General features: G+C 46.0%; 1 protein-coding gene across 2 annotated transcripts in view; it reads left to right on the top strand.

Annotated features, from left to right (window-relative positions):
* Positions 1 to 3,217: 3,217 nt before the first annotated feature.
* The window catches only part of PDE8B (phosphodiesterase 8B), a 253,654-nt gene continuing 236,871 nt past the window's right edge, over positions 3,218 to 20,000 (top strand). Inside the window, exon 1 of one of the 2 annotated variants that reach the window (XM_019641025.1) lies at positions 3,218 to 3,346. Coding sequence is in view for 1 of the 2 variants with exons in the window: in XM_019641024.1 (XP_019496569.1) it covers positions 18,838 to 18,873 (36 nt within the window). In the remaining variant the exon portion in view is untranslated. Of the gene's footprint in view, positions 3,347 to 18,721; positions 18,874 to 20,000 lie in introns of those variants that run through there. The other variant, XM_019641024.1, reaches the window with a different exon arrangement.

The following is a 20,000-nucleotide window of genomic DNA, read 5'->3' as shown; positions in this document are numbered from 1 at the left end:
TCAAAGTAGCCATTTGCCGTTGATTTTACCCATGAGGGTGGCATGTCAATAAACTCCAAGAGAAAGACAAAGAGAAGACCTTCTGAACTCAATTTTGTGGTGGGAATGAGGGTCAGAAGTAAAATTATGAGGACCCTAAATGAACACAGCAACTTAGAAGGAGAGGGAGTTGGAGATACGGCTTGCATAGCCGTCGCCCCCCCTTAGTGTAATGCCTCTCTCCACATTGCTTTTGTCTTTTGGGAGATTGTGCTTTAAATGACAGATTCTTATATAGGGTGTTCACATGACCCAGTTGAAGTAATGGAGAAGAACATTTTGCAAAAGCTGATATGCTTTATAATTGTAAGGTGTTATTATTGTGCTTCTGTAAGAAAGACTGAAAAAAAAGGTGGTTATCTATTGAAAACTGTTTCATGATAGTGGGAATTATGAAAAAAAATCTTCATTTTCCCCTCAAATAACCACTATTAACAGTTTGGTACAAAATTTTCCAGTCACAGTTTGTAAAACAAAAACTCTCACTTACAAAGATATAATAAGGAGTTTCTTCTCCCCAGTTCCTTGGGTCTGGCCCAAGGACTGGGTAAGCAGCTGTTTTGCAAAAGCTGCCCTTTCTCCTTTCCCCCCAATTGGCCAGCAGATTAATAAGGCTTAATGTCATCCAGCCTTTTAGTGAGGAATTAATAAACCGTAGTCCCATAAAAGCTGTTTAGATGTTTATGGCATGTGGATTCACATTTTAAGAACCCCACACACTGGTTTACAAGCAGAGCTTCTTCTGCACTTGTAGCTTTCCCCACTGATCATGTGGCCTTGTGATGGCCTTGTGGTCTTCTTCTTTGTACTCTGGTGTCATCTGTTAAGGACACTGAAGGTCAATCTCTAATCTCACTTTCTAGTAAATAAGCTGTCTACATGGTCAGGATGAATCTCTAAATAGCTCAATGCCATGGAATTAGGTGGAAAGCTAACATGAGAGGCCTTGGAGGAGGAAGAGAGAAAGGATAGCACATGGGTTGACTTGGTTGACTTCCAGTTAAAATAATTGGCATGTCATGCTTCCTACCTTTGTAAGGTAGGACATTTTCAAAACCAGCTGGCACCATGGGACTTATTTCCAGCTTTTTTACAAACTAGCCAGGTAGGCAATAGTAAGTTAGGTAGCGTCAGGGCCCTGTTGTTCACAATGGGACTAGCAATGTGTGTATTACACCTATTTCACAGTGTTATTCTAAAAGCTGTATGTAATGATAAATGAGATAGGGCTTTGTAAAGTGCAAAACACTGTGTATTCTTTTAAGGATGATGCCCTTGGGACCCACTCATTTTGGAGAAAAAAAAAAAAAGAAAGTGTCTTAAGAACCAGAGGTCACAATGATAGGTTTACTTATACTTGCTTAGCCCTTCACCCAACTCTTCCAGATTGTGTCTGGAAAAAAAAAAAGTGTCTAAAGTGGAGAACTGAGGAGAACCACGCTTCTCCTGTCTTTGAAGTCAACTTGTGGAAGCAAATGACAAGAGATGGTGCACACAGTAACCTTGCATCCAGAATATTCAATTTATTGCTGCTTCTTCCCTCTTATGCTTCAGAATCCCCAGGTCAGCAGACTCTCAGATTCCCCAGAATTGTACTGGGGTTCACAGAATTCACACCAAGCAGAGTGTGTTGACTAGGAGAGTGTGTGTTGAGGTATCTCTGTGGTGGGGGCGGGGCACGGCAGAGTGATGCTAGTGTCAGAAGTTATCAGGCAAAGTGGCTTTGGGAAGGCAGAGGCAGAGCTTTGGGGAGCTTCTGCACACCTTTCCCCACATCTATGAAGTTGGATAGTAGCATTCCTAGCTGACCACAGTCCTGGTCCTGAGTGCCCTGGGGAGCAAAATAGCGGTATGCTGATAAATGTTTAGTGACTGGCTTGATGGGGGAGGGAGCAATACATAAAGCCCCAATTTGTAGTGTTTACCAAATTCTTTGGTGTAAATACTCCCACCCACAATGGCTGAGTTCAAGCTACCAGTGTGATGTTATTGAACAAGGAGTTGGGAAGAGAGGAGCAGTAATACAAATACACCATATGTAGTGTTCTCACCATAGAGATCCAGTGGACATAAATAACGTCAAGTGTATAGATAAAGGTAAGAGTAATGAAATAATTAGGAAATGATGAGGTTTAAATATTACCTTTGTTTTTCATATAATTTATTTAGTTGTATGCTTATATAATTTAACTTTTAATAATGGCAGTGTTTAACAACTATCTGGCAAAATTCCTGAGATCATGAGCCAGTACATGCTGGCTCCAGCATACCCTGGGTCCATGGGAGAAGAACAAAACGCTCAGTGTGTTAGTAGAACATCCAACCTCTCAGGAGAGTACAAGTCTCCTGCCTCCTACTACCCCTTCCCCTGGCAGGAGAAGAGCCTGAAATGGGCCTGAGACAAACAACTAGGCTTCTTTAACCATCACAACAACAAAGAATAAAGCAAATAAACAAAAACACCCAAACCTTCACCCTCCTGGCATAAAATTTCCATTTTGCCTCATGGTTAACCCATATGCATCTAGCAGATAGGTGATCTGGGAGGGAAGGCTTATAGGAAGAGTAAATTTTGATATGTAAGGAAGATTATAGCTTGGGACAGTCAGGGACTGTCACTGAAGGTTCTAGAAGCCAAGTGTGGTATTTGGAGGCTGGATGCTTAGGGTGGGAAGAATCAGAAAGACGGAACCAATTCTTTGCACTTCACAATTCTGCCCTGGGCCAGTCCTGGCACAATTTTTGAAGAGCATTATTTCCTCATGAGATTTTTATGGTAAAGGAACAAAACCTCTATTCTCAGAAACACGTCTTATAAAATAGGTCTCCCAGAATTTAGTCCATAGAGCTGTCCTCAGCGGCAATAATGGGACACAAAATGAGAAGTGCCTGAGGTCCAGGTGCTACCAAATCCTGCCCCACTGAGAGCACGTGGAGAAGAAAATGAGCAAATGCCATTTCGGTCCATTATCAATCCAATCTCTTTCTTCTTGAGTGGAGCAGAGTTAGAAACCTAGTTCTAAAAATAACACTGTAATTTGTGGCCCGGAATAATCACACCTATCTAAAGCCAGGTTTAAGTGTGTGCGTGTGTGTATAGGGTGGGGTGAGAGAATGAACACGACCTGTGTGTCTACACAACTGTAATTTTCTTTCCCATTTTATATTTCCTTTCTAGGCAGCAGATACAGCCCTGGAGAGTGGAGATGGGGAAGGGCACTGGTGCTGTAGAGTGCCCACCAGAACCCAAGCGTGGTATGTGGCACCTTCCTTCGGCTGCCTCGTGCAATGCCCATGAACTTCTGAGGTAGGCAAAACCATGCTGCCAGGAAGTGGGGCAAGTGTGTTTTCAACTTATCTATTGGACACCAAAGGCCACTCTTTTTTCCCTGTGCTGTGCTGCTGTTACCCACATCCTTCCCAGATCAGATGAGGGATGGTCAGAGTTGGGTCGTACTCATCTCAATATACCCAGCACTGGCCAGTCCCCAGCACGGGCTGAGAGTTCCACAAATGCTTGTTGAATGTAGTGATTTCAGAACAAAGGGTTATCGTATGAGTCAATTCACATTGACTCATAGCATGTGAATTGGGAAGAGACTCCACCAACTATTCAAGATGCAGTGACACCTTCTAAGGGTCAAAGCATAAAACCACATGATGGCAGACACCAGCCCCTGTGCCTGTACCTATATTAACAGTTATTGGCACTGCTCGTCAACATTCCTCAGTATGCTTTGAAATCAGAAGCCCTTTGATGATAAAGGTGTGCTAGGTTGTACACCAGACCATATCTGTTTTTGGCTTTGGGGTTCAGGGATGCGTAACACTTTGAGTAAAACCAAATAGAGGAATAGCTAGATTTACAAAGAGAACTTGATTGGAGGGGGAAGTTTGGAGTACAGAATTATTTACCATGGGGTTCCCGTTGATCATCATATTCCAGAGTATGTCTAAAATAGAATTAACATTCCCAGGCTGATTTGCACACCACTTTTCAGTGGCACATCCAAGTTCAGAGAGCAGTGGAAACCACCATCTCCACCAGCCCTGTCCTTGCAAGAGGGCACTCAGCTCTTCCCCACTGTATTCTCCTTTCTCTTCTCTAGGAAGAGAAATGTCCCCTCAACTTATCCCCAGGAAGTCTGGTGAAGGGACAAGCTGGCTGCCCCTGAGAAGGGACATTGAAGTGGAAGAATCTAGGCTGGGGGGAAGCCGAGGGCATGAGTGGAAGGAACTGTGACATCTGCTAAGAATGCCGCCGCATACCCAGGAAACACCCAGCACAGGGAGTGAGGCCCACCTGCGGGACTGTTCACCCAGGGCTCCTGTGTAATCTTGAGGGAGAGAGAAGCATGGTCCCCACGGCGTCAGAGCCCCCACCTGTGTACACTGACCAGTTCCCACCACCCAAGGGGGTAAATTGAGCTGCATGTTTGATAATGAGGAAGTGAAGTGGAATGCGAGACTCCTCATTACTGACGTCAAGCTTGCCTTTCATTTTATTTATACCCATGACACTGTGACACAGGATCTAATTTTCCATTGTGTTTTTCCCTGTTAAGACCCGAGTGATGACAAGTGAATTTGTGCCTGAGCCTGGAAAACAGTATTTTAAATATGAAGCTTGGTTCCCTACAGGATTGGTGCCTATCTTCCCACCGCCTGCCCCTCTTTCGAACCTCTGACCTGACCATCAAAAGGGCAAAAGGGAGCACACTCCCACAGGGCACGGCTGTCTGAGAAGTCAGAGTTTGAGGCATTCAGTTGCCCACTCCTCCCTGGTGACAGGCTGTTCCTTCCTGGCACGGGTGCTGGAGGGAGGCCAGGGAGCAGTGAGGCCGTATGGCAGGCTTGGCACAGAGCCCCGGTTGCTGTCTGGGCATGAAACTGGGCCCTGGCACCAGGAGTGTGGTTCCAGCTCCCTGGCCCAGAACCGCCTGTGCAGGGACCACTCCACTGTCCAAGCCCTGGTGGGGCCTGCAGGGGCAGGGCAGGTGTAGAGATGGATCTGGAAGGAATGGCAGGAACAACTGGGGGACACTGGAGCAGAGGCAGTTGTGTCCCCATGTACAGAAGTACCTTTGGGTATGTGTTCCTAGGATGGAGGAGAGAATGGCGTGAATGTCCAGCAAATGGACAGAGTGGGCTTCATCCCAACCCCTTGCTCTGCTGCAGGACTCAGGCTGCGTCCAGCTGAACAGCCGGTCTCCCTCCATTACCTCCTATGGCCTCAAATCCAGACTCCGTGTCCCTCACATAGACCTCCTTCCCACCCTGAGATGAAAGCCCTGCCTGGGTCCTCAACAGACCCACCACTATTTTAGTAGGGCCTCCTGTTGCCAGCTTTTCAACAATGTTTTTCGGCCTCTGACCCCAGAGAAATCTCAACTTCCTTATACTCAGTTCAGAAGATGTTTGTTATTCAAGGTTCTGATGCAGGGGCGTGATAAGAGAGGCTGCAGGCCTTCCCAGTTAGTAAACCAACAATCCCGAGGATTTAAAAGCACAAGGACAGCCACGCCCTGAGAGATGGCGCAGTGCCAATTCCTGTCACCTGAAATCTTCCTGGATATTTAGAAATGGGTGTCAGTGAGTTTTCACTACATTTACTTTAGATGTCTTGTTTGTTTTCTTTTGTTTTTGAAGCAAAGGTTTCCCACAGCACAAACAAAATCGGATCTGTGTGTTACTGAATATATGGTAGTTCATATGCTTGACTTGGTATTGCCTTCTACTTCTGTGTCACTTTTCTTGGTCAGTTTAGGTAAAAATAGTACCAAAATACTGTGGGAAACCAGAGGGAACATCTTCAAAGCTGTCCTGGCACCTCACCCCTAACTGGCCCACACTGTAGGAACTGCTTGGGGAGCTAGGGGCTGTCTTTATGTGCAGCAGCTTAGGGCTAGGCCTTTAGAATTCCATCTGCAAGGGCCGGCCAAGTGGCTCAGTTGGTTAAGAGCTCGCTGAAGAGCTTGAGCTCTGAGCAACAGTGGTTCGATTCCTGCCCTGAGCTGAGCTGCCACTGAGCTGCCAACAGGTGGCAAGATGGCTCAGCTAAATAAATAAATAAATAAATAACGAAATAAATAAATAGAATTCCATCTGCAGCAGCCCACCATAGACCCAATTCCAAATGAAAGCCTGTGTCTGTTTAATCAGCTCATCTCCAATGCTCCCTAGGGGCGAGTGTATCAAGTGCTTTCTACTAGGTTCTGGGGTGGAGGCAGTGGCCAAGGGCAAGGAGGCATGAATGAGACACAGGCCATTTCCATCAGCCAAAAAGGACAGAAGGAACACCAGGCTGCAGGAAATAAAGGTACGGTTGTGAGAAAACACTGAGGTGGACTCCACGGACTCAGGCTATAACTGGGTGAGATCTAGGTTCCATACTGGGATGCTGGTGTCACTTAGAAATGCCTTTCCTAAGGCTCATTGGAGGGTCATTTGGAACAAGTGCAAGAAAGTTATAGTCAGACAGTCCAGTGTTCAAGTACTTCCTTATTAGCGCTGTGATTTGGGGAATTAAATTCTCTAAGCCTCAATTTCCACACTGAGCCTATCACATAGAGCTATTGTGGGGTTTGAATGAGATTAGGAAGACAAACCATGTCTGCGGCATCAAGCACATAGTAGGGGCTTCCTCACCTTCCCCACTCAGACGGAGGGCTGGGGAGCCCCACAGAGGGTCTGCTTTTAAGTCTTAGCCCAGTCAGGTTGTCTTTGTGACAGGCTGCAAAGGTTGGGAATCTGAATGCTGACTGAACAGATATGAGTGTGTTGATTAAGATGTGAGATAGAGGGGTGGTGATCCTCAGGGCCCAGGGACACAGTTTGGAGAGAGGAATTGTTTTCGTGAACAGGTGTTAGAAGAGAAGAGCTGAGGAACATGGAAACATGGCTGGCCTGATCCTCGCTGTGCTTTCCATGGCGGAGCTGGTTTGGGGATGGGGCTGCCTCTGCCAGGATTGTTTTTGCCTTTAGTCTGCCTTGGAGGTTTATGTGAATCTGATTTTGTCTTGAGGCTGGGGGAGGGAACATTGAGGCATGGTTTAGGATACATAGCACACTTTACCCTGAGCCAGAATCCCCAGAACAAGGCTCCAATCCCTTCTGTCATCCTTCAACCCCTGTCATGGCCTCCAGCTGTCAGCTACCCACAATCCCCTGGGCTTTGTCCTGGGTGTCCCTGTGTGATGTGAAGACTCGGCTAGGAAAAGCATTGAGTGACACTGTCGTTAAGAGGCATCTCATAGGGCTGTTCCATCAGGAGAAAAATATGTATATTAAAAATTATTTTTCTGAGGAAATTGAAATTCAAATGCCTTACCTATCTGACTAAGCCCAGGTGGAAAGTGAACCTTGATTTCACATGAGGCCTGAAAGAGAGGAATAAGTCACCAGGTTAACAGAGACAGTGAGGCATGTGTGTTGGCTTTAGAGTGGCTCCAAGTGAAAAACAAGAGTGGTCACAATCCACTGAGAATCTGAAAATCTCATATAGCTAAGAATTTTTATCTCTTCCTTCACTAAGTTATTTACTCAAGCTATTGATAAACAGGGACTTGCCTAAATTCCCTCATTTTCCCACCCCTCCCCCATTTACACATGCAGTTTCTCAGCACTGGAAAGAGAGGCTGAGACTGAGACACAGGGGGTCATGGGCGGTCTTCACTCTGGATGGTGAATAAATGAGATTTGCCTATCCTTTATGCTATGTCTTCCATGGCTAGAGGCCAAATTCCACAGACTGGGCTCAAGAAGTACTCCAGGGTCTCACAGCCAGGTTGGCTCATGAGCCGGGTATGGCTAGGAAAAACTGATAGATAGGCATTGATTGAGTACACACTGTGTGGCAGGCGTGGTGGAAGGCTTTGGGAATACATGTTCCCTGCCTTCATGGAACTCAGAGTCCGGTGGAGAAGATAGATTTTAAACAAACACACCAACAGTTATATAATTTGCAGATTGTGATACATGAATAAGTATTATGACTAACTGGGGAATAATACAGATTGGGGAGCAGGGGGCAAGGAAGGTCTCTCTGAGGAGGTGGCAGTTAAGATAAAGCCTAGAACAGTGCTTCTCAAATTTTAATGTACATCAGAATCACCTGGGGAGTTTGTTTAAAAAGTAGGCATCTGGGTCCCCAGAGTTTCTGGTTCAGTAGGTCTAAGGTGGGTTCCAAGAATTTGCATTTCTAATAAGTTCCTGCTGGTTTGGAGACCACAGTTTGAGGATCACTAACCTAGAGGATCTGTAGGAATTAGCCAGGTAAAGACAGTGGGGGAGAACATCAGCATGGCAGAGAGAGCAATATGTGCAAACACCCCAATGTGGGAAAAATCTGGCAGTGCTTCAGGTAATGGAAAGGTCGGTGTGTTTCCAGGCAATGAGTTTGTGGACCAGTGGCTTGAGGTGTTGTTAGAGATGAACCTGACTCTTGTCCCCATCCTGAAACTCACTCCAGCAGAGCCTCTACCAGTGGTAGTGTGTCTAAGAAAAATGGTTCCATTGACCCTGGGAGATATCTTGATGCAACATGGAGCTTCTAGAGCTGAGCTGACCCTGAGATTTTGTGAGGATTTAAAGTGATAAGGTATGAAAGGGTCTGAGCACAGAGTGAATGCTCAGTCCATTCTAGTTTTCTTTTCTCCCTCCATTCCCTGTCTTGAAACATGGCCTTGTCTCAAGTTTCCTATTTCAGCTATAAGAGAATATGTTCCTGAATTGGTGTTGAGGTGCTACCCAGTAGCTGCAAGCCGAAATACTGTGGAAGTGATCCATGATATCTAAACTGGGATCCAGTTACATAATTGGCTATAGATATGGATACCACTTCCGAAGACCGTGTGTGTGTGTGTGTGTGTGTGTGTGTGTGTGTGTGTGTGTGTGTGTGTTCCTCCACAAATTCGTAAATGTCACAGTACGCAGTTGGCATTAGGCCAATTCAGTTCAGAGCACATTCATTGAGCTCTCACTGTGTTCCAGGTGCTATGTGAGGTGTTGGGAAGACAGCGGCAGGTGACTAAGACTGGGTGCCTGCTCTTGAGGCGTCCCAGCCTCCCTGCGAGATGCACACAAATAACAGCAGTGGGGCAAAAGCCTCACGGAAGGTCTGTACAAAGGGCAGTAAAACTCATGAGAGCGCAGTTCTGCCTGGGGAAGCCAGAGAAGGTCGCAGACGGAAAGTGACATCGGAGCCAAGACTGCAAAGGAAACATCTAGAGAATGAGCAGAACTGAAGGCTAAATGAACAAGTCTCTTTTGGAACTTTTTTGTTATTGTTTTAAGCTCTGACCTAAATCATTGTTATGAGCTTCTAGAAGATACATGTCCACATGGTGTTGAATTTAATTTAAACTATTGCATAAACCGTTATATATAGAAACACATATGGAAGCAATCTGAAAATATTTCTCCTCAAATATAGTGCCATTGCTTTTATGAATTTGCTATTTCTGGATGAAAATGTGAAATATGGCTTGGTTTTCGGAGACTCAGAAAAAATTATATCACCATCCCAAGCGAAAATAATTTTGGTTGTTAATTTGTTCATATATTTCTTTAGCCAATCAACAAACATTTAGTTAGAAATTTTAATTTTTGAAGCAATAGGTCTTTTGGGGGCAACAAAGATATGTAAGACATTGTCCTGCCCTCAGGACTCTGCAAGGCTTCGGAGTGAGAGAAACACCTGGACATAAATAATTCTAACACAAGTAAATGGTAAGTGATATGAGTGAGTGCAAACAAAATACTCCAAGTATCTAGAGGAAAGCAAGCTACTTTCTGATGTGGATAATCATAGAAAGCATGGCTATTTATGGAGAAGCCATTTGCAGTAGGCCTTGTAGCGTGGGAAGGATTAGATATACAGAAGGGAGTGTAGGGGGAGATATTCCAGGCAGAGGGAGGTTTGTGAACAAAAGGGGTGGGAGGTACTTGGAAAGAGCATTTTGTCCTAATTAGGGGTATGACTTGGGGAAAGAACTGGAATAGGTAGCTGTCAGCCTCACAGTTGAGTTTGAACTTGATTCTACTGGCTGTGACTTCTTGGAATTTGAAATGCCAAGCATTTGTCACTTGGTTCCTTGGACACTTATTTTAGTTGGCATCTCCGTCCTGACCTTCATCTTGGCACAATTTTGTCCAGTGCTAGAATATGTTTTTAAAAATCAGCCCTTATATGCCAACAATAGTAAGATCACAATGTGCAAATAGCCACAAAGGGCACAGATTGAAAGGAGACCCTTTCCTTTAGGAATGTGTGATACCACATCTGGAGGCTGAAAGAGATGGCTTTAGTATCAGAGTCTCTTTGGGAAACAGATGAAGGCTTGTCCTACACAGGTGTGGACCATTGTGGGCAGGGTTAAAAGACACCAACAAGTGCAGTATCCCCAGGCTGTAAGAGCTGAGAAGTTGTTCCCACCCCTAGGTGGATGGTAACATCCCTAGGCAGGCGGTAACACCCCTAGGCAGGTGGTAACGACCAAGGGACGCAGCAGACACTGGAACTTGGAAAGAGCTCTGTGTCGCCAAGGAGGGACATAACGATTGCCTGTGCCCAGTCCTGTGTTGGTGCCCCCCACTAGCTGAACCCACTGACTGAAAGCCAGAGCCAGGAGCTCACTGGTATATTCCCTACAGGTCAGCCTCTCAGGGCACAGGGTGTGCGGAGAAGGGATGGAGAGCCCATCTGGAGGGGCAAACAGACCACCCAGCACAATCCTCTTTCGCTTTAATATTTCTATAATTCCCAATGACAGTAACCCCTCATTTAACAAATGTGTTCCAAACACTCATGTGGCTCTCAGAAAATTAAAAACTAATAAAGACAGGAAATAGATTGGATGGCTAGATGCGTGGGTAGATGGTGAAGGAGTCTCTAGCTCAGACAGCTCACTGAATAGTAGCTCAACTAGATTGCAAGGCTGGTGAGCCCAGGGCTAGGCCGCTCCTCACTCAGTGCCCAGCACTGCCTGCAGCTTATAGACCCCAGTTAATGGCTGTCTGAATAATGCGATAGATGAAATATAAGCATACCAGACATAAATTGTGCATCTGGGAGTCTTAGGTCAGGAGAACCCAAGCTTAGGGTCAGGAGCTAATATTCTTGGACCTCTGAGAAGCAGATGATGACAGTTTGTTTTTCTGTCTCTCCTACCTTTTAGGTCAAAGTTTCTAGTACTTCCCACGGAACAAAAGCCATTTAATGGTGGTGTGGAGATAAACGGTGGTATTTCCTTTCAATCTCTCAATTTTTTCCAGTCACTTAAAAGGGCAACATGACTCTGCATTCCAACTTCAGTTGATTCATCTACTTATTCTTTCAGTGAACATATATTGAGTGCTTCTTGTTTGTCTGGGAATCCATAAGATAAGACAGATGCAGCCTCAGTCCTCAAGGAGCGTGGTCCGGTAGGAGCTATGGACGTGGCATTAGGAAAGTGCAAGGCTAGTGCTGGCTACGGAGTGTGCCGGCCACTGTGGGCGCAGCGGAGGACAGCACACACAGGCCACTGTCTCGGTAGGTAAGGTAAGCCCTGAAGGATTTCTCCATCCACTCATTTTATCTTTGGCTTCCACCCCTTCACCCTCCCCGCACTCAGTAAGTGAGAAAGTTAGTAGCAAGTAATGAAGTCATGACTTGTAGTGCACATTACTGGCTGTGGAGGTAACATGGGACTGGAATGCACTCACCCCAAAGTGCTGTAAGCTAATGAGTGAACACAGGTGGAGTGTGCAGTCCCTCCTCCCCCAGAGAAGAAGAGCAAGGGGTCAGGAGAGCACAACACATGGGTGTCTAGATGGGAAGGAGGAGAGAACAGGTAAGGAAGGGAGGCCAGGGGCTGCCTAGACCTCATAGACTTCAGAATTGTTTTCAAGGCTCAGTACTGTTTACCTTTAACTCTTTGCAAACAGACAGAAAGTATGTGAGGATGTGTATTTATTCGTGTTTGTTTGTGTTAGCCCCTAGCAACTGAACTTAGGGTCCAAGTTCTTAGAAATGTATGGGCCCCGCACGAAGCATATTCACACTGACCCACCTGATTCAGGAAGGTGGGTTGAGTGGTTTTAAGACATAGGCTATTTTGTTACAAAATTGCTTCATTCCCAGAGGTTTTATTAATCAGGACATTCTTGTTCTTAACTTGAGTAATGTGACTAATAAAGGGAGGAAAAAAATAAGTTGGGGAGGAAGAGCAGAGGGGGATAAAAAGAGTTTTGTCATAATCCAAGGGGCAAAGGTTTCTTAATTTATCTATATTGCCTTCTTTTTAAATTTATCTCTGTTACCCTCTTTTTAAAAGTCTGCCCTGCTAGACTTGTGAGAATTTGATTAAAATGTGTTTTAATTGTTAGATAAATTTAGGAAAACAAAATGTTTTTAAATTTACTCCCTCCACCTCATTTTTTAAAGGAGCAAAAAAATCAGCCCCAGTAAGTGTTGCCGGGTTAAGAGTGTGTGTGTGTGTGTGTGTGTGTGTGTGTGTGTGTGTGTGTGTGTGTGTGTGTGTAGCTAAATTTCATTTTCCAGAAGAACATTGCTTCTGCTAGGGAGTAATTCTCCATTGAAGCCTTTAAGTTATTTACAGTTTCAGGGTTCTCGGCCTGGAAGAAGTGATGCTGAGGCCAAGCTCTGGCTAGAGAGCGAGCATTATATTTTACCTTCTGACCATCTGTTGAAGTCTCCTTTGTCCCATCCTTTCTCTGTTCACCTCTCTCTTGAAAGGCTAGATCCTTAGCTCTCCCGCTCAAAGTTTCCTTGCTTCTTAATGATGCCTGAATTTTTAGCTCCAACCCAGACGTTTCCTGTCACCTAAAGACCTGTGTCCTCTTACCTACTAGACATTTTTCCTGTGTGATCCATGGGACACCTCAGACCCAATACACTAAGCACTGCTCACCAGAGTGCTCGCTCTCACGGCCAGCACCCGCCTATGTGGGAGGTACTAGCATCCAAGAGCCATCCACTCACAGCCCATGTATTTCTCTGCTGTTTGCTCCTCTCCATTCCTAACACCAGTGCTCTACCTCAGGCTGTCCCCAGCTCTTCCTTTATTATTATTAGCTATCGCTGTATCCCATCAGCCTTCTCCAACCCATGCTTCCCTCCACCACCAGATTTAGCTTTATAATGTGCAAACCCTCATGTCTATTCTTTGTGTAAAATCTTTCTGGAATTCCCCATTTTCCAGGTCTTCAGATCAGTGGACGAGTCATTCAGTAGTTCCATTCTCTTTGATGGGTTTTTCTCCTCTCACAGAGGCCACAACTCCTGAGTCTGCTTGCTGGCATTCCCGCAACTCAACCTCTGTGAGTTAGCATGCCCCAATGTGGTTCTCCACCCTCTTCTCCTTCCCGATTACACACCCCCCTTTAGGTGACCTCTCCAGCCCCATGGCTTAGAGCAGTATGTACACACTGACGACTTCCAAATTTATAGCTCCAGCCCTGACCTTTCTATTGAGCTCCAGACATAGATCCAACTGCCTCCTTGACATCTTCACTTTGATGCCTAACGCAGACGAACTGAACAAGGCCAAAGTGGGGCTCTTGATTTCCTACCCATTCTTTTCCTGCTCCTCCCGAACCCTTCCCCATCTCAGTAAATGGCACCACCATCCACACAACCACTCAAGCCAAAAACCTAGGGGTTATCATTGTTTCATCTCTCTCCTCATTCCACTCCCCACAAGAATGCATCCTGAACCTGACCCTTTCCATCAGTCTGTACTGCTTTCTCTCTAGTTACACCGTCTCTCCCTGGGATTACTCCAACAGCCTCCTCCTGACCTACCAGTTCCCACCCTTAACCCCCGGAATTGATTCTTCACCCAGTGGCCACAGTGATCTTTTCAACAAGCAAATCACATGGTGTTTCTTCTCTGCTTAAAACCACTGCAAGCCTTCCTGTTGCACCTGGCCACAGGTAGCCTCCTGTCTCTTCTTGGAACTTAACAAGCGTGTTTCTGCCTTGAAGGTTTTGCACGTGCTCGTCCCCTCCCTAGGATCCTCTCCGCCTCTTCCCCCCACTTTGCATCCCCAGTTCGGGGGTGGGGGTGGTGGTAATCCTGTATCAGTTCAAATGTCCCTTCCCAGGGAAGCCTTCTCAGACCTCCCAAACCCCTTCGTCTCTTTCTGTCAGTAATTTGTTTTATTCTCTTCAGGTGATAATGTGATCTTTTTATTTATTTCTTTAAATGATCTCTCTTCCCTCCACTAGAATGTAAGCATCGCGACCATGTGGATTCATGTTGTTTACAATCTCCTCAGCACCTAAAATCTTTCCTGGTATACCGTAGTTGCTCAAAAATATATGTTGAGTGGATGAATGAATATATAAGTGACCACATTTGCCTCTGTTAGAAAACCCTCTCTAGCTAGCTAGATATGTTGGATGTACTGTAAGTACCAATGAGGACTAGGAGGGGCTTGGCTCTCAAACACACTTAAAGGAATGTGTGGCAGCCACTTGACACATTGACCTCTCCTCAGACAAAAGTGCAAGGCTCTCATCATTAATGCTTTTGATCTCCTGCTGATAAGTAATAATGAGATATTTTATTAATAGCACTGAACTTCCAAGCCCACATTTAATCTTTGCAAATGTATAACTCCAGGCCACAGGGCCAGTGCCCACCTATGTGACAACTGTAGGATTCCTCTGAACTTTCTACTCCTCTCTTTTGTCTTGAGCCATCTTGGGGGCAGGCATTCAGTCTGGAGACTATCTGGTCTAGGATTTTGTCAGAGATATGTTTAGTTTCCTCAGAATAGCTTTGGTTGAGTCCATCTGAGAATTCCATATTATTAGAAAAAACTGGGGCTAGGATCTTGAATCTACTCATAGGTTAGAGTGAGGGAGGCCACAGGTGTCACCAGTCTGTCCCTCTGTTGTCAGAAGGACAGTTATGTATTGTTTGTGTATTCCTTTGGTTTGGGATAGAGATAGTGAAATTGAGATAAAGCTATGCTAACTGGATGGAAGAATTACAAGGGGAGTTTAATGCATGTGTGCCGGTGATATTGATGATCATGGAAGGTAAGCCATGGACTTAATTTCTCCAGAAATTATCAAGCCCTGGTAGCACTTGGTTGTTCTACTCTTTCACACTTTGGCAAGCACCAGCTTGTCAGCACCATCAACATCTTCATTCAGTCTTCAAAGAAGAATGACAAATGATATGTACAAAGGAACCTAAATGGTGCACCCTGTTTGTTCTAACCTCATGAGTGGAACCAAAGTCATGTTGTCAATAGATAACCGCTGCTTTTCTAGCCCTGAGTGGTCAGGCTCCTATTATATTTCCAATGAGAAAACTACTTGCTTCCTCCCCCATATCTCTGCTTGTTGGTTATAGGCCTGAAACAGGTAGATTCCATTGCTGCATGTCTGGGGCCACCAGAAAGCCAACAGCCAACAGCTGCTCCCTTACTCCCTTTCCTATTCCAAACAGCTCAACACATAGGGCCATAGAAAAAACTGTGAAATGGGTGACCTTAGTTTTTGCTGCCCATTTCCTTTCACCCCAGCAATGTCTACTCTTCAAGCAGTGTGTTAAGTTACTCTTCAGGGAAGAAAAGTGTCTGATATAGTCTTACGAAGGTTTAAGAGGCACAAAGAGTTACTGCAAATATAAATATTTAGAGTTTTCAATTTTAGGATAGAGCAGTGCTGGTCCAATTAGGAAAAAAACCATTATGGGGAAATTTCAAGCCCTGTAAAATCTGGGTGGGGAAGATACTGTGGGCATAAGCAGGAGGTGGAGTGGACTCTAGCACCTCTGAGTTAAATTATATTGTGTTGACTGTGGCCTAGTTGCCTACCTTGGTCCAGGGGGAGATGACGGGGGCCCGGACAGGTTCTGTTCCACTCCTGGTAATAAAGGGAGGGACAGGCCAGTAATACTACAAATGGAAGTGGTGACGGGCTGGTATGGAGACCAAGGAAGAAGGAGGAAAGCCAGATAGCTATAGTTTGAATTAGGAGGGTTGTTAGAAGCATTAACTAGTAGATTTGTAGGGAGGTGGTGCTTTCTGCTCCAGAAACTTTCATTGTGAAATACCAACGGGACTCACACATAGAGATGTCTAGTAGTCCAGGGGACGTGTGAGAGCAGAGCTTCACGGCACTGTTTCAGATCTCCCCAGCCTCTACCCCCAGCTACGTTGCGAACTCTGTGCCTTTAGTTTCTTCTCCCTTTTCTTGCTTTCTTGTTTTCTCCTTTCTTTCCTTCCCTTTCCTTCTTCTTCCTTCTGTGCCTTCCCTTTTCTTCTAGTCTCTTCTTTCTTTCCTTTTCCTCTCTCCTATTTCTTTAAAAACCATACACCACTCTATAATCCTCTTCAAGATACACAGCAGAAAATACATATCCAATGGATTAAGTGTTGGGCTCAATGTTGCTGTATTATAACAAGGATGGAGTAGAAAACTTTTAAACATTAGGCATCCAAAGACACTTAAAATCTAACAAATATGTGCAAACCCTCAGAGCTCTGCTTCATAGTGTGAGACACCATCAGTTTTTATACAATATCTTGGGAAGAGCAGACAACCTCGTTGCACAGGCGTGTGCTGTGTGCAGATAGCCTCCTAGTACTTCTTGAGCAGCCCTTCTAGAAAAACCCCACACTTACAGGAGCGAATAATATGGCTTCTGTTTTTCTTTCATACATAATTAGAAAAGGGATTCAGAGGACTTGGTGCCTTTACCTTTCCTCATTGTCCCTTTGTTACTATTTTTCTCTTTCTTGTTTTCCTTTTATTTACTTTTCTTCCTGAAGGGTTAATTTACCCTGAGTTTTTCAAACCATCCTTTTACCTGCTGGGTTATTTTTGCCTGAGACCTTCTGAAAGTTCTCTGGTTGCTTTCTTCCCCACCAGATCTCAACCTGAGCGTCATCTTTCACCTTCTGATGTCTTTGCTGTTCTGCTTTTCCTTGTCAATACAGGGTCTAAAGAGGCTGTGACTGAAGTAATGATAGATTATGCTGCTAATTCAAATGACCTTAGCCCTTCTGCCTAATCCCCTTTGCCTCACTTTTCTATCTGTGGAAGGAGAAAGTGTATTAGTTATTTTATTGTACATAAATTACCACAAATTTGGGGGCTTAAACAACACACATTTATTATCTCATAGTTTCTGTGGGTCAGAAGTCTTGGTATGGCTTTATTGGGTCCTCTGCGTTAGCTGGGGGGCTGCAGTCTCCTCTCAAGGCTTCTTTAGGGAAGGGTTCCCTTTCAACCTGTCCTGGTTGTTGACAGGACATAGTTCCTCTCAGCTTGTTGGACTAAATGCCTCCGTTTCTAACTGGCTCTTGGCCAGTGGCACCATCAGTTCCTTGCCATATAGCCTCCCCAATATGGTTGCTGACTTTATCAAAGCCAGCAAGAGAGAATCTCCTAGCAAGACTGTAACATAGTCACTGAAGTGACATCCCGCTACCTTCGCCGTACTCTGTGGGTAGCAAGCATGTCACAAGCTCCCTAACATGCAGCGGCAGGGGATTCCACAAAGGCGTGAACACCAGGAGTTGGGAGTAATTTGGGGCCATCACAGAAAGGAGTGCTTATGAGGGAAAATACTTTGAGGTTCTTTTAAAAATGTCTATAAATGTGGCCAATTCATACTGTTCTCATGCGTTATGGTAGGCCTTTATAGATTATGAGTAATACCAAAATAATAGTTTCTCTTTGTCTCTGTTCATGTACTATGATTTAGGTTTTACTTTAAAAATGACGTGTTTTCCTTTTCTGTCATTAGAATCTCATCAGCCTTTCTGGGTGAGAAAGTCAGCAGGAAAAGATGGCTGTTGTTGATCTTGGTTTTTGGCTTGACTGACTTAACCTCTGTGGGAAGCTGAGACAGGAAAGGCTTTTGCAAATTCTCTCTAGGTCTGTATTTAGAAATCCCTCCTCCCTACAGGAGACAGGTATGGGGCAGGTGTGATAATAACCAGGAGCAAGATGCCTGGTTTATTTACAGCGAAAGCACTTAATTAGCTATAGTTTATTACTTTATGAAAGTGCCTGAAAGCTTCATATCACCTGCCCAACCTTTGATTCTAGCTCCCTAAACAGAATGGGAGAGGGACAGGAAGGGTAGCAGCCCCTTTGGTTTGATTCACATTTGATTCAGAATGATAAATTGTCTACACAATTAAGACTGAGGGATAACACACACACGTTGTTTATGTATTCATTTGAATACAAAACTCCTCTGTGTTGAGGAAAAACAATCTTTGTTATATATTATTTATATTTATAATGGCTGTCTCTGACCTTAGAATCTCTTTGAAATAATAATATATATGAATTTGAGTTGGGGATGAGGAAAATCTGGTCCTTAAGTGTTTTCTAGGAGGTATAGGCGCTGGGACAGGAGAGAGAAGTGTGGGAACGGTGAGGAGGAAGCCCCCAAATCCCGAGTACCAAGAACGGCGCCAGGTTCAGCACTTCCCGCAACACTTGAATTCCCCTCTGGGCGAGAGAGGCGCTGTAGGGAGCAGAGTCGCTAGGGGAGGCGGGGGCCTTAATAGGGCTCAGAGTCGGGGCTCTACACACTGGGAGGGGCGTTAGGACCCAGGCACCCGCTGGCCTCAGGACGTGCCTCCAGAGTGAAGGCGCAAAGAAGCTCAGGCTCCCGGCCAGAGTCCCTCGGATCCACTAGACCCTTCACGTGTTCACCGGGCCCGGGGTGTGGGGTGCAGCAGCCCTGTGCCCCCTGTGCCGGGCTGTGGCGTGGAACACCGGCACCGCCGGGGCGCCCAGCTGCCGCTGTCGCCAGCATGGACCCGCCGCGCTGCTGGCCGAGCACCCGCCAGGTGAGCGTCCCCGGGTCTGCATGTCTGAGGGCAGTCCCCTTCCAGCTGGGTACCTGGACACGGGTGCGAGCTGAGCGGGGCGCTCAGGGGGCCTGATAAGAAGCTCGGAGCTGCCCCTGGGCCCTCTTTCAGACACCCCTGCTGCTGAGGAGGGTTTATTTTTTTCTGATTGCCACGAGTTTCTGGGTGTCCCGGTGCCCAACTCCCTTCTTTTCTAGGAGGGAAGTACCTCGAGTGTCGGGTGTAATCACCAGGCTTAAAATAATAACAATCGCCCACCACCAGCAGCCCTTCGTTTAGGCACCATGCAGCGCTGCTGCGGCGGCGGCGGTGCTTTCCCAGGCATTAGCCCAGCTATGGAGAGGACGGGCCAGCTCTGCTGTCTCCTGTTGCGCCCCGAGTTCCCACGCTCTCTGCGCGACTGCGGTGCCCCTGCTTTCCTCCTCGTGCTTCCAGTGGCTGCGTAGCCGCCTCCTCTCCCGGGAAGTGAACCACCGCCAGCCCCAGACAGGGGTGTGGAGGGAGGTATTCCCCGCACAAAAAGCCTCAGTACCTTCACTTAAGTGCTTGTGACTGTGTGATTCTGGCGACGCACTCCCACCCGTGCGTGCAGCTGCTGGGACACCGTTCGCTGGGCAGACAGACCTAGCGTGAGGTTCAAACCACCCGCCCTATGTGGGTGAGATGGAACGTGGGTGCAAAGAAGGGTCTTATGCCTTGGGTCGTAGGAAAGTGCTGACAGGAGATGTCTGTGGTGCAGGGAGGGGCGCTTCGTCCAAAGAGGAAGCGCTGCCACTATGAACTTGGGGGCGTTCTCCTGGGCGGCAGGGTGTCACCTGAAATGCACTTAGTTACCGGGATCAAATAGACTTGGTCCCCTGGACTGCTGCGGGAATTGAGGCTTGCACCACTCTTTATAAAGGCTTGGCTAGGTATCCTCAGCCTTCAGTAGGCTTCTCTGTGTATTCTCTAGACTAGCTTCCAGTTCAATCTGATACCAATTTACTGTCTCCAGGTTGCCAACCTCAGAAAAATGTCACTGACGAATTGCTATGGGGGACCTTCGAGTAGCTAGGGCTGCAAGACCACCGCAGTAGAGCAGTGGGTATCTATCCCCCTCCCTTCCC

This window comes from Hipposideros armiger, unplaced genomic scaffold (assembly GCF_001890085.2).
Source record: "Hipposideros armiger isolate ML-2016 unplaced genomic scaffold, ASM189008v1 scaffold_55, whole genome shotgun sequence".
NCBI lineage: Eukaryota > Metazoa > Chordata > Mammalia > Chiroptera > Hipposideridae > Hipposideros > Hipposideros armiger.
This window is presented reverse-complemented; position numbering and strand designations above follow the sequence as displayed.